Source organism: Juglans microcarpa x Juglans regia, chromosome 7D (genome assembly GCF_004785595.1).
Source record: "Juglans microcarpa x Juglans regia isolate MS1-56 chromosome 7D, Jm3101_v1.0, whole genome shotgun sequence".
Classification (NCBI taxonomy): domain Eukaryota; kingdom Viridiplantae; phylum Streptophyta; class Magnoliopsida; order Fagales; family Juglandaceae; genus Juglans; species Juglans microcarpa x Juglans regia.
Genome location: NC_054606.1, coordinates 5,353,968 through 5,368,657, shown reverse-complemented (window position 1 = coordinate 5,368,657; position 14,690 = coordinate 5,353,968). Strand labels below are relative to the sequence as shown.

At 34.7% G+C, this 14,690-nt stretch overlaps 1 protein-coding gene and 1 non-coding gene across 2 annotated transcripts; one reads left to right on the top strand and one right to left on the bottom strand.

Annotated features, from left to right (window-relative positions):
* Window positions 1–1,219: 1,219 nt before the first annotated feature.
* On the top strand, window positions 1,220–1,332 carry LOC121240148. The gene has a single exon (XR_005935475.1). It is a non-coding gene; the product is annotated as a small nucleolar RNA snoR100 (small nucleolar RNA).
* A 1,668-nt stretch (window positions 1,333–3,000) lies between these two features.
* Window positions 3,001–5,400, bottom strand: LOC121238921 (trans-cinnamate 4-monooxygenase-like). The gene is made up of 3 exons (XM_041136022.1): window positions 4,483–5,400; window positions 4,173–4,306; window positions 3,001–3,795 (listed from the first exon to the last, which is right to left on the bottom strand). The coding sequence occupies exons 1-3, from the start codon at window positions 5,265–5,267 to the stop codon at window positions 3,197–3,199; spliced, it is 1,518 nt and encodes a 505-aa protein (XP_040991956.1). The 5' UTR covers window positions 5,268–5,400; the 3' UTR covers window positions 3,001–3,196.
* Between the last annotated feature and the right edge of the window lie 9,290 nt (window positions 5,401–14,690).

The window sequence follows — 14,690 nt, the reverse complement described above, 5'->3', positions numbered from 1 at the left end:
TTAATGTATATTAAACTATCTATTAAAAAATTAAAAAAATTAAAAAAATAATATAATATTAAATATTTTAATAATAATTTTTTTAATTTTTATATTTTATAAATACATTTTTTATATTAATTAATAATTTAATTTTTATTTAATTTTTTTTTTCAATTATTTTTTTTCTCAACCTAATTATCTAACAGTAGTCATTGGAAATATTTTTAGAATAAAATATTATTTTAGAGATGAATAATAATTGGTCAAATTTAAAGAAATGAATCAATTTACTGTAATTCAAAAGTGGAGTTTTAAAATTTTGACTACTTCAATACAGATTACTTTTGAGTTAGTTAACTAAAATTTAACTAGGTACTAATATTTGGCTAGGCCAATATGTCGCTGCTCTAAGAGCATTAGTAGAGGCTTAGCCAAAGTTTGATAAAAATTTAATTAAAAAATTTACTTTTATAAATTTAATTAGCTCATTTTCAACAATACTAAATGAGAAACTCATCAAATCTATTCCTATTCTTCAAAATATTGAATCTATTGTAACCAGTTTTTATACAACTAATTTAGTTAGGTTGATTCCACTAGTGCTCGAAACGCCGCAATATTAATTGACAGACTTTCGCAACGTTATGAAACCATTTTTGGACAAACGTCGCCCCCAAAAGTACGAAAGCGGAAAGAGTAGCCATTTTTTTTTTTTTTTTTTTAATATTCTAAATATCAAGCGACAGCCCAGAGGCTAGGCCCCAGACTGCCGTTTCTTTTGGGTCACCTGGCTCACTATGATTACAACTTCACCCTTTTTGGGCTTCATTCACATTTGCAACCCAATCTTAAAACGAGAATTTTGGGCTTCGTTCACACCTGCAACCCAAATACTATAAGTCATTTGGAGTGTCATTGAACGCTTTCGATCGAGAGAGAGAGAGAGAGAGAGACGGAGAAACCCTAAAGAGGACTCTCCCTTCGTCTATAAATACGAGTTCTAAGAGCAAAGAAGCAAACATTGCCGCAAGAACTCTTTCTGGGGACATCCATCCTCACTCAGTCTGGTTCGCAGTTCCGAGGTTGTTGCTTTTTCGTTCTATGTTGGGTTTTCTGCGTTCTTGTTTATTTATTTATTGATTTTTCAAATAAAAGATTTTGGAATATGAAAGGGTTTTTGAATGCTCTGTTATGGAGTAATTCCGTGTACAATAAGCCGATGCTCTGGATTACAAAGCAATGAAGGAAGCATGGTAATGTGCACGGATATTGAATTATATGGATCAATATGTCTGCTCTCTCTGATGCTTTTCCGGCTTTGATTTGGGGGCCTGGTTGCGATCCACATCTCTCTACTTTCTCTTTCCTCGTCAAATATATTTTTCCTTTCCTTATTTTCATTGTTGCTTCTGGTTTGGCTCTTAACCGGAAGATTACAATTTAAAAAACGAAGCTTTTAACACAATTTCAATCATTTATTAACGGTGACCCATTGTGAGATTTGCAGAGTTAACCTGGAAATTTATTGGAGTTAGTTATGGAAGAACTTGCCCTAAAAATTCAATTCAAACTTGTCAATCATTCAACAGAAATTAAAACAAAAAGGAAGTGTAGTTGCCAACGTTCGCTGCCTCCTTAACTCAAGGGTATTATTGGTGATTAGATCTATCTGCAATTGAATAGGGGAACATGGGTGGCTTCTTCTTGTTGAACCTATTCCCACCTCTTCAAGTTCCCGTTTAACCAAACAGACATATTTGAAGTACGATTAGATATTTATTTTGTCCAAACATTATTAAAATATAAAGTATTTTTAATTTTTAATTTTTTTATTTAATAATTATAATTTTTTTTAAGAAAAATAGTAGTCTACCATTTTTTGTACTGAATTGTATTTTATTTTATTTTTGTTTTGTAAGAATTTGTGTTTGTTTATTTTTTAATATTGTGTTTGTTTATGTTTTAGTATTTTTATTTTAAAAGTACACAAAAAAATATTAAATAAAAGACTTTATCTTTTCCCTCTTTTCAAACTAAAGCAAAAACAATAGGCACGATCGGATAACTTCTGCACTCATCTTATTTTATTATAATTTTTTTAAATTGTTATATAAAATATAATAAATAATTAAAATTTTTTAAATTTTTAAATATTAATAATATTAAAAAAATAATATTTTAATAATATTTTATTCATTTAATCTAAAATCATATTATTTCATCAAAAATTTTAATTGTTTAAATTTTTAAATAAAAATAATATTAAAAGATAATATTTAAATAATTTTTAACTTTTATAATATTTTTATTTATTTATTTTTTCAAATGGCCATAAGTCACTGAGGTGCTAGTATTACGGTAGATAATGGAATTTTTATAATTTTCTTTACTTGGATTTGAAGGACTCGAACAAAAGGAGGTTTTATAAATTTTTTGAATACCATTAAATGTTTTATAATGAAAAGAATAATTCTATTTAAAGATATTTATACCACACATTATATATGGGTATAATTTAATTTAAAATCAAATTATGTCACATAAATTGTGTATGGTGTAAAGATTTTCAAATATGATATGAGGTACAAAAGCTTTCAAATAATATTTTTCCTTTTATCAATTGTTTGGATTTTTTTTTTTTTTAAATGGGAAGTAATATTTATATAAGAAAACTCAAAACTTTCATAAAAAGGGGAATAACAAATGGATGTGCGATAGGCACCCCGCAGTTATACATTCAAGCAAGGGCCTTTGCCTTTGCCTTTCTCTCCCGAATCCCATGATCACTTCTGCATCTAAAGACTGCTTCACTTGCTACTCCAAACTCAAGCAACTTTAACTCCATTGACATCTCAAATGAGGTGCTAAGCTAGCATGAGGAGACAGACAGGCCGCTGTTGGAGACTTCTGCAGTGTGGTGATGGCGTTTGTAGGCAATAGATAATAGATTTGGCTTCCAACATCTAAAGAAAAGAAATAAAGAATAAAAGAGAAAAAATAAACATACAACACTCCCAGTGAAAGATAAACAAATTTATTAATTGCAGATTACTGGAACCATCTGAAGTTCACATATATACAATCCCACGTCCCACACACAATTTTTGCAAGACAATTTTCAACTTAATTCAACATTCAAAACCTTGTCCATCTTTCGACACTATCGCATCATTAATTATAGAAAAAAAAACACAGAGAAGCCTACAATACATACTTAAAACGATCTTTCCTTTAAGACAATGGTGGAGTGCTTTAAAATGTGCAAACTGAATTGCCCACCCTTCTCGGAGGTGTCAATCTTGGACTGCCCTGGAGGAGGACAGAGCTCAAAATTCTGGGCTAAACGCCCCAAAGTGATTCCAAGAATTGGCAATGCAAGAATAATTCCAGGGCAGCTCCTTCTTCCAACGCCAAAGGGAAGGAATCGGAAGTCATTGCCATTGGCCTCAACCTTGGACTCCTCTTCCAAGAACCTCTCGGGTCGAAACTCTTCTGGGTTTTTCCAGTGGGATGGGTTGTTGGCAAGCCACCATGCATTCACTAGGACTTTGCTCTCAGCAGGGATATCATAACCACCAAGCTTTGCCTCATTGAGGTTCATGTGCGGAACGAGCAGAGGAATTGCCATTCGGAGTCTTAGAACCTCTTTCACCACAGCTTGAAGGTACGGGAGCTTTTGGAGGTCGGGCTCAGTGACTTGCACACCAGGTCCAAGCACCGTATCAAGTTCATGTTGGACTTTCTTTTGGACTTCAGGATGGTTCACAAGTTCCGCAAGCCCCCACTCAATTGACCATAATGTTGTTTCAATTGCTGCATGTTCCAAAAGACACAAAGATTTTATATGTTTACCACTAACTAGATTATAACACTAGTACTACAAGCAAAAGGAAATTTTTGAGGACACAAAAGTACTATCAAAATATTCAATCAAATATTATTAATTTATTTTTCTTTTTAAAGAAGATCAAAATATCTAATATTATCAAAATATAAAAAAGTTATTTTATAAATTTACAGTGGTTTCATTTAATCTGTTAGATGTATTTTATAATAAAAATAATTTTATATATAATCTGATAAACCATGGCTTGATTTTTCTGTTTTTCCATTACTCGTTTGGCATATATTAAATTACGAGTTGCAATTATATATAGGAGCTAGTGACAGAGGAAGCTCGTGAAACTTACCAGCAACGTTAATGTTCTCAACAATGTAAAGTACGTTGTCTTCGTTGATCTCTCCTTTCTTCTGAGCGTCCAGAATATGGTCCATGGCACTTTTCAAGCCTTCGTTGTCCGTGGCCTTCGTGCTCCCAAAATTCCTGCAAACAGTCAAAACAAAATTATAAATAAATTTAGCATTTCATTCAGCTTGTTAGTTCTGCTGATCTTATTAGTTCTGCTGATCTTATTTTTAATCTTCCATTGATCTCATGCCATTAATTCACTGGAATGAAAAAAGAAGAACGATTAAGATCAGTACTGAGTTAAAACTTACTTCCTGTCGCCGATGAAATAGTCCTTGAAGAGCTGCAACCTAGTCTCTTTGACTTCCTTACAGATCTTGAGGTAGCCTCTCAAGAAGGGTCTCAAAATGGGAATGAAGTCGCCATAGTTGTATTCAAAGCTCTGAGCTAATCTACTCCTTTCTCCGTTCAGAGTCCTGAGCTTCAAGAACAAAGGATCGTCCAAGCTCTCGAACCTCCTATGGAACATGATCCTGTACATGTTGTTGTACATCATCAGCTGCAACCGCCTCCTTATGACCATCCCAGTCTTCGACGCTTCTGGGTTATTCTTCACGTCCTCCACCACGCATGCCGCCTCTTCTTCCCAACCGGACCTGTGCTGCTGGACTACCTTGTTGGTGAAGAAAGGGACGGTCATGATCCGCCGCATCTTCCTCCAATGCTCGCCGTAAACAGTGAACACCATGTCCTGTCCCTTCCCCGTGAAGATATCGAAGACGACATTCCGGGTCCTGGACCCGAACTCCACCCCCTGCGTATGCAACACCTCTTTGGCCAGCTCCGGCGACGACACCACCACGAGGTTACGCTGGCCCATTCGGAGCAAGAAAATGTCCCCGAATTTCTTGGCCAGGTCGGAGAGGTTGCGGTGGTTCAAGTCATCACCGACTTGGAGCCAGTTGCCGAACACAGGCACCGGAATGGGTCCGGGAGGCAGCTTAAACCTCTTGCCGCGAAGTTTAGAGATGGTGATAGCCACAACCGCGGTTAAGAACAAGGATAACAGGGTCTTCTCCAACAGGAGGAGATCCATTGGGCAGAGTATAAATTGAGGATAATCTAGAACGAAAGATAAGACTAATATTCAAGATCAGTAATGTTGCGTCGGGAAGAAATAGTTGAGACGCTGAGGATTAGAGGTGGTGATAGCTGTTATTTATATGCAGATAGACAGCATCCAGCCAGTATGGAATGGATCGAACAGTTTACGACGGCATTCGAATTTGGGAGACGGTAGGTGGGGAAAGTGACCGCCCGCGCGCTTCTATGGGAGTGGGTGAGAATGGACTTAAATGGCGTTGGATGAAATGTCGGCTTGAAAGTGTTAAAAAAAGGCAGGAGGCACTTGGCGTACGTAGTAGGTGAACCGGGAGTTGGTGGCCGAAACAAATGTCAAATAATGGGCGAATACTTCTCCTCAAATCGGGTCCGTAGGAATGATAGAATATTATTTTAGTTTAGGCTAAAAGTGATCATGATATAGTTTAATACAACATGATGAGTTTGAATCTTTACTCTTAAATTAATTTTATTTTATTTATTTATAAGAAGTATGACAACATGATCATGTGGATAGGACTATTAGAAGATTATTTCAATATTGGGTCAGGGTGTTTGGCAACCAAACCTACTATACTATACTCGATCGATCGTGTGACGACAGTGTTGAGGGTCAGAATTATCAAGAGTGGAATACTGTGGATGTGTTAGTGGACTGCAGTGGGTACTCCACGCGCGCACAATTGAATTCATTTGGTCAAAAAGAAGTTGCTCGACCGGGCACTAATTAATGGCCAATTTGTGGTTAAAATTCATGATGCTAATGATCATCGATGCTAGTTATTTTACATGGTCACGACTTGTGGGCTAGATGTCATCAAATTCATGATCTTGATGAGATGATATTTCTTAAAACGCCATTCAAAATAATCTTCATGTTTATAAAAAATAAAAATAAAAAATCTAGATGAATGTTTAGGACTTGTTTGGGAAGTGATCAGATTATCCTTATATCTTATCTCATCCCAAAATTCTTCATAGTTTCTTTTCTAAACATCATTCAAACACAAATTTTTTTTAATTTCAAATATTTAATTTTTTTCATTTAATGATTACTTAATCATTACAAATTTCTCAAACTTCTAAATAAAATACAAAAAATAATATTACTTTTTCAAATTGTAAAACAAAAATTATATTATAATAATATTCTAATTTCATAATATTTTTATTTAATTTTTTTTCTATCATTTATCAAAATCAAATCAAATATTTTAAACTCAAATTATTTCACTATTATTTACAAATCATTTAACTACTATTCACAAAATTCTAATCTCATCTCAATTTTTAAAAAGTGCGCGCTGACACATTATTAAATATTCACAAATTAGAAAGATTTATTATATATATATATATATTTTTGAAATTATTATTAATAAATTCTCTCTCAAATAATGTGGCAATGCCCAATGGGTATTGGATATGAGTTGCGGGCCTATGTCATCTCGTGCATGCATATCATCCGACGAGGGTGATGGGCTTCCATATAAATAGTGGTTCCAAATGCAATACGCAAAAGTGGACGGTGCAAACGGAAGAATATGATCCATTCTGGGTGCGAGTGCACATGAAATTTTATAAAATATTACACATGATCGCAATAATCCAATTGGAGAAAGTGTGTATAGGTTAATTTGCACCATACACATTGTGGAACTGCCTATGTATTAAGATATAAAATAAATATTAAAATATATCGTTTCTTATCTGATTAAGTTTAATTTTAAGATAAGTGATGACTTTATCCTATTTAATTAAATAATTAACGTGTTGGGTCCTTCATTAAGTAAGAGTCTGGTCTCCTTCTAGTACTCTACACTTGAGGGAAAATATTAAGATATAAAATAAATATTAAAATTTATATATTTCTATTAGTTTAAATTTACATGCACAATTCAATTTTCTTATATAATATATATAAAAGTAGATATACATATAGGGTGCGGCTACTATGCCGCCCCATCTTGACCGTTGGGCGGTAAATTTTTTTTTCTTTTTTTTTTCACATTTTTTTAACATATTTAAATACATTTAAAAAATAAAAAAAATACATCAATACACTTAAAATCATTTCCTTAATCACTAAGTAAAAAAAAAAATTAATTTTGACCAGCGGTTCAATGGAGGTGTCAACTTGAGGCGGCATAGTAGACTTTCTCGTACATATATATATATATATACACACTAGTAAGGGCAGACACGTGCATTGCACGTGTGCCCAATTGAAAAAATATAAAAAATCTGCTACTGTCAATCCATAATGAACAACAAAATGACAATTTAAATTCATACAATTTCTTAATTTAAAATATCAATAGATAGAGTTTCATCTATATTTTAAAATTTTATTTCTGATCATAAAAAATATAACATAGAAACGTCAACTATAAATTGATAGATTTATATCTATATTTTTAGAATTTTTTTATTGTTTACAATATATATTATACACGTAATATGCATAATGTTTATAACTATAATATAACAACTTACGAGAACCAAATCACAATTTTGAGATGTATGCGACTGATTTTTATAATTGTTGAGTATCCCAACGATATTATTATAAACAAAAGCAAAAGTGAGGAATGGATAATGTATTAAAAATTGTGTTTGAATTTGGTTTGGTTTTATGTATATGAGCATGATTTTATTATTGAAGTTATAGAAATGCAAAGATATTGTTGAGTCTGTTTGGGTTTTATTTTCTGTCATGTATATCCGTTTGATCTATTTGATCATAGTGCAAAAATTCAGAGATCATAGTTCAGTATGATTTCATGTAAGAAGACAATATTGTTAGTCTGCAAAGATAAACCAGAAAGTAAAAAAGGATTAAATTTGGTTGTAAAATCAGGAGTAAAAGAAGAAAGAAGTAATAGACTGAAATTCGAAAAAAAAAAAGGTAATAGATTGGCGTAAGAAAGAATGAGAAAAGCAGGGACATATTTGGAAAGAATGTGTAACAGACCTCTGATATAAAGCCCTTTGATATAAAGCACTGTTCATGGAAATGAGGGGCAGAAATGTAAAATCATGAATAAAACAAAAACAAACCGATGGAAGAAAAGGGAAAATAACTAAAAGAGTAGGGGCAAAATCGATATAAATAATAGAGGGACAGAAACGAGAAAGAAATACAAATGAAGGATAAAATTGGAAAAAAAAAAAAAAGATGAACCAAGATCTGCTTATTGGCACTTATTATATATAAGATATATATTAAGGTAGATAATATTTTATTAAAAGCTATATTTAGAAGTTAGAACCATGAATTTACAGATTATAGAAAGGGACTTTCACAAGGAGGCCCCCACATTTATATGAAAAAACGGTGCAAAAGAAAACTTTGGAAATAGATGGAGAATCTTTTTTCGATTAAACTACTCTAGGATAATAGCTAGGTCGGGATGAGGATCACGTGAAGAGATAGTTTGTGAAGCAGTCCTAGTGATGATAGTCTACATTGGAATCCATTACAGCAATGGTGTAGCTCGGAGTGTTGCTATAGGGAGGGCAACCCTCTAGTTATATGATAAAAAAGGAAAAGAATAATTTGTCTTTAAGATACAACTAGATATTCTAAATATAATAGAAAACTAATATCTCATAGCTCACATTATACAATTTTATTTTTTTGACTCCCTCAACACTCTTCCTCAAGTTGGAGAGTGAATGTCAAGAACTCCAAACTTACATATCATGGTTGAGAAGGCTTCATTTCCCAATAGTTTGGTGAATACATCCGCAAGTTGATTTGTCGAAGTAACATACTTGGTCACAATTGAATCATCTTGTATCTTGTCACAAATAAAATGACAATCCATCTCTACATGACTGTTCTTTCATAAAAAAAAGATTGACTGCTATGTGAAGAGCTGATTTGTTATCGCAATACAACAATGTCGGCTTCAGATGTAATATTCACAAATCCTTCAATAATGAGCATAGCCAAGATAACTCACAGCATGCACTTGTCATGGCTCTATATTCGGCTTCTGCTTAGGAGAGGGATACAATTTTCTGTCTTTGTTCACCAAGAAATAAGAGAAGATCCCAAAAAGACACAATATCCTGTGATGAATTTACGAGATGTTGGGCAACCTGCCTAATTAGAATCACAAAAGGCTTCCAGAGATAAATCATTTTGAGAAGGAAAAAATAAACCCAGTCCTGGATTATTTTTCAAATACCATAACACAAGCAAGACAGCTTCCATGTGTGGTTTGTGCGGCGCATACATGAATTTGCTCAACACATGTACCGAATAAGTGATATCTGACTGGATAATGGTCAAATAAATTAGGCGTCCAACGACCTGCCTATATTGAGATAGATCTCTAAGCAATTCACCTTCATCTAAAAGTTTCATATTTTGCTCCACGGGAAAGTTCACGGGTTTAGCACCCAAAAAACCACCATCTTTTAGAATTTTCAGAGTGTATTTCTGTTGTGAGATAGAGATACCTTTCTTTGATCGAGAGATTTCAATGCCCATAAAGTACTTCAAATCTCCTAAATCTTAAATCCATAAATGACTATGCAGAAATTGTTTAAGAGCAGATATGGTAGTGAGATCATTACCCGTAATAAAGATGTCCTCGACTTATATCAACAAAGCCGTAAATGATTTGCCTTTTCGACACGTGAACAACGAGTAGTCTGCTTTGGATTGAACAAAACCAACTGCTTGGATAGATGTAGAGAATTTGACAAACCATTGACGAGTGGCTTGTTTTAAGCCATACAACGACTTGTTGAGGCGACACACCAGGTTCTCTCCCTGTCGTTGAAGACCAGAAGGTGGAGACATATAAATTTCTTTATAGAGATTACCATAAAGAAAAACATTATAGACATCAAGTTGGTGAAGAGACCAATTCTGGGCAACGACCAAGGCTAATAAACAACGAACAAGAATCATTTTAATAGTAGGAGAAAAGGTGTCATGATAGTTGATACCTTCCGATTGTGTGTAGCATTTGACAACAAAACGAGCTTTGTAACGCTCAATAGTATCATCTGAGTGGCGCTTGATTTTGTAAACCCAATAACAACCAATAGCTTTCTTGCTGGGAGGAAGAGAAGTGAGAGACCAAGTATGGTTGGCCTCCAAAGCAGCCAATTTAGATTGCATCGTTGCTTGCCAGTGGGAATGAGAAGTTGCGTCGACATAAGAGGTAGGCTCAATATCTTGATTGACAGTAGCAATAAAGAAGCGATGTTGTGGTGAGTAACGATGGTAAGAGAGAAAATTGCAAAGAGGATACCGGGTACTTTTTTTTTGGACCAGATGACGAAGGCGACAATGGGTCAGGAGACATCACTTGGTTGCAAATATAATCGCGCAAAGCCGTGGGAAGAGCATGAGGTCGTTGAGAATGATGTAAGGCTAGTGTGGGAAAAGAAAGAGGTGGAATAGGATGTGGATCCAAAGGTAAAACAGACGTGACCGGTTCTAGAGATGGTGTTTGTTGGACTATGGAAAAAGGCTCTGAAGGGGCAGGATCGGACATAACAACGGGAAGGACAGGTGCTGAATTTGGGGAGGGAGATGGGACTGATGGAGTGGACTCATAGGAAAAAATATTTTCATGAAAAATTACATCACGGCTAGTGAACACTTGATGAGTTGCATGGTCATAAAGTTTGTAAGCTTTTTGGCCAACTGGATAACCAAGAAAAGTACAACGTTTGGCTCGAGGTGCGAATTTGTAAAAAACATGAACATTAGTAGCATAGGCAAGACACCTGAAAATCTTAAGATGAGAATAAGAAGGAATCTTGCCATAGAGCCGTTCAAAAGGAGTTTGTCGAGAAAGAAGTGCCGTGGGCAAATGATTCATGATATGCACGGCAGTGAAGACACATTTAGCCCAAAAATGCAAAGGTAGATGGGCTTGAAAATGAAGGGCTCTTGTGGACTCAAGAATATGTCGATATTTACGTTTTACAACTCCATTTTGTTGAGGGGTATAGACGCAAGAATGTTGATAATTTGTCTTTTTGTTTAAAAAAATCTCGCATGGAAGAGAATTCCTTTCCATTGTCAACCCGAATATTAGCTATAGAAGCATTGAACTGTGTTTGGGCAAAAGAGAAAAAATTGGCAAGTAAATGTTGGGTGTCACTTTTGTGATGCATAAAGAAAACTCAAGTGAATCTTGAATAGTCATCTACAATAATAAAAAATATTTAGTACCAGAAAGATAGGAAACTTTGTAAGGGCCCCAAATGTCACAATAAATTAATTCAAAAGGTCTAATAGATGAAACAGAAGTAGCAAAAAATGGAAGCCGACTATGTTTTGCAAGTACACAAACCTCACAAGTATCATTAGACTTGAATGGAAAATTTAACAAATTCTTGATCATAAAATCTAGTCTAGAAGAAAATAAATGCCCCAATCGGTGATGGCACAAATCAGTGGAGGAGGTGACCTGAGAACAGGAGGAACGACCAGCAATGGCTGCTGTAGATTGGGTTTTGATGCTCTCTCCCATCAGCGCAACCAAGTAATAAAAGACCGTCTTCTTGTTTACCCAAACCAATCGTCGTCTTCGTCATCAAGTCTTGCAAAACACACCACTGAGGGAAAAATGTTACTAAACAATGGAGATTTCTCGTGATTCGGCTCACAGACATTAAATCCACCTTACAAGATGGCACACCAAGGACAAAATTCAAAGGAAGAGTCCAGTAGATGTAATCGGTGCCTGTTCTCTACTCGGCATAATAGCTGGTGGCAAAATAGTGTTCTCACTACTGTTGACAAGTAAATTTGGAGAAGAGGTAATATGGTTTGTTGCACCACTATCGATGATTAACTGAGGGAAGCGAGACAAACCTGAGGAAGCACTAGCAGCATTAGCTTTAGGATTAGTGGATTGTGATATTCATTTACCGTTCATGATGGACAATATCTATTGGATTTGCAAATCAGAGAGCCCATTCGTCACTGACTGCATTTCTTGCATTGCTGAACCATCCTTGACATTATTGACCGAAGACTGATGGCCATTGTTGTGCTTAGAATGAGTGCCTCATTGTTTTGATTTGTTTGAAGCATGTTTTGTGTGTCTTGGTGGATAACAATTTAACGTCCAACATGTCTCTCGCACATGGTGATATCGATCACAGTAAGAGCAATGTAAAGGTTTTTGAATAGAGTTAGAGCGAGAAGAAAAACCTTGTCCATGTCGAACAGCCAAGGCTACTGGTTCATCCCGTCAAACTGCCATGGTTGAAGTCTCTGTTGTCTCACGTGCAGCGCCTAGACTCCGTTGTTTTTCTTCCTGTATAATGGAAGAGTAAGCCTGTGCAATATTAGGGAGTGGGTTCATTAAAAGGATTTGCCCTCGGATTGCACTGTAGGATTCATTGAGTCCCATGAGAAACTGCATCAATCGATGTCTCTTACTGCCTGCCCCACAAGTGCAAGTGGCTTCATTTTAGGATCCCAGTTCATCCCATAATTTTTTAAGCTTTGTATAGTAAGCCGCAACAGTCATTTGATCTTGAGCAAGACAAGCAATGTCCATTTCAAGCTGGAAAATGTGAGGATCATTACTTTGAGAGAAATGACGCTGAAGGTCTTCCCATACCTCCTAGGCAGTAGTTGAAAAAATTATGTTGTCTGCTATATTTGGAGTAAGTGAATTGAGGATCCAAGAAAGCACTATATCGTTGTATTTTTTCCATGATGCATACTCATCTGGTTTGGTGATGACAGGAGGCATTGTGGTGGTTCCATCTATGAAACCCAACTTGGATTTGGCACTCAAAGAGATGACCATGGCTCTGCACCAGGTCGAGTAATTATCCCCATTGAGAAGCTTCGAAACAAGAACCATTTCGGGATGGTCGGAATGATGAAGTAAATATGAGCAACGAAAAGACAAAAGAAAGAAAAAAAAAAAACAGAGAGCTAGGGGAATGTTCCCTGCTCTGATACCATGACAAAAAGGGAAAAGAACAATTTGCCTTGAATTGATTTTTATCGAATCAGAAGATACAGCTTTATACAAATATTTTCCTATAATTGTGCTAGTCCATTCTAAGTAGTCTAAATATAATAAGAAACTAATATCTCACAGCTCATATTGTACAATTTTATCTTTTGACTCTCTTAACATCATCTAATTGAGGCAATGGATGGTGCTTCTCATAGTAGACTTATGTATTCAGGCCGATCTTTTCCTCGATTTGATCTGGAATCAAGAAATTTGGTTTCATCCAAATTAGCTCTAATTTTATCCGGTGGGTATCCTATTTTCACATCTCTATCTAGATTCAGGTACGGTTATATCATACGAGATTCGGGTATAGCTAAGTACCCGAGTCCGCATCTGAGTTTACACCCTTACACATGAGGAATATAAAATTCGGCTTGATTGAGGTTTCGTGTGAGATCATTGCGTGCCCGTGATGGTGCATGAGATACACGCATTTGAAGAATTGATGGCAAGCAACGCAAGAAGACATGGCAAACGGGTGTAGAACACCATATGCATGCAGTAGAGCCAGTGGCGGACCCATGTAGAGGATGGGGCCAATGACCCCCCGAAAACTTAAAAAAAATAATAAATACTAGTTTTTTTATAGTTTAATAGGAATGATATATATATATTAATCTCATCATGTCATGTGATGACTCCTCTCTATAAAATTATCTTGTTCCCGTGGCCGGCTAGTTGTAGCCCAACTTTAAAAAACTTTAACAAAATAAAATAAATAAAACCTATCTCACACAAAATAAAAAAAAGAATAAAATAAAATTATTCATCATGCTTTACCAACCAGTGAAGATAAAAATAAGAATTCGGATGGGTTTTGTCTTTGTTTGGAACTTGGTGGGGACGCATGCATTGGGACATTTTTTCTGTCGTACCATCTACTCGTTGATCTATTCTTTCTTCAACTTTTTGCAAAGAAAACATACATCATTTGACATATAAAAAGATATTCATATCTAGTATTTTTGGAATATTTATGTAAACAATTTTATTTATGAAGTTAAGTCCTAATAATTTAGTTGTTTATACTCGAAGAGAAATCGTTAAGAATTTTAATTTAGATTATTTGATAATTTTGTTTTTTTAAAAGAGCGAAAGTTACAATTTTAGATGTTTTGTATTTTTTTTTTTAGTTTGATATATTTGTACAAGTGTCATTTATTTCAATGATTTATTGTTATTTTAAATGATATACTTTTTGTAATAGTATTAAATGTTTTTTATTTCTATTTTATATTTTACCATCATATCTTTCTATGCAGCAAGAAAAAATAGAAACAGAACCAAAAAAAAAAAAAAAAATCTTGTTATATTTTTAGCTTTGCTTTGCCCCCAAAACAAATTCCTGATTCTGCAATTGAGCAGAGCACATGATCATT

Bases quoted from the DNA above. Each gene is read 5' to 3' on its own strand.
- LOC121238921 (XM_041136022.1), bottom strand. From the start codon at position 5,267: ATGGATCTCCTCCTGTTGGAGAAGACCCTGTTATCCTTGTTCTTAACC. The intron at 4,307-4,482 runs GTAAGTTTTAAC...GACTGTTTGCAG, and splicing joins TATTTCATCGGCGACAGGAA to GAATTTTGGGAGCACGAAGG. The intron at 3,796-4,172 runs GTAAGTTTCACG...TGGAACATGCAG, and splicing joins TGAGAACATTAACGTTGCTG to CAATTGAAACAACATTATGG.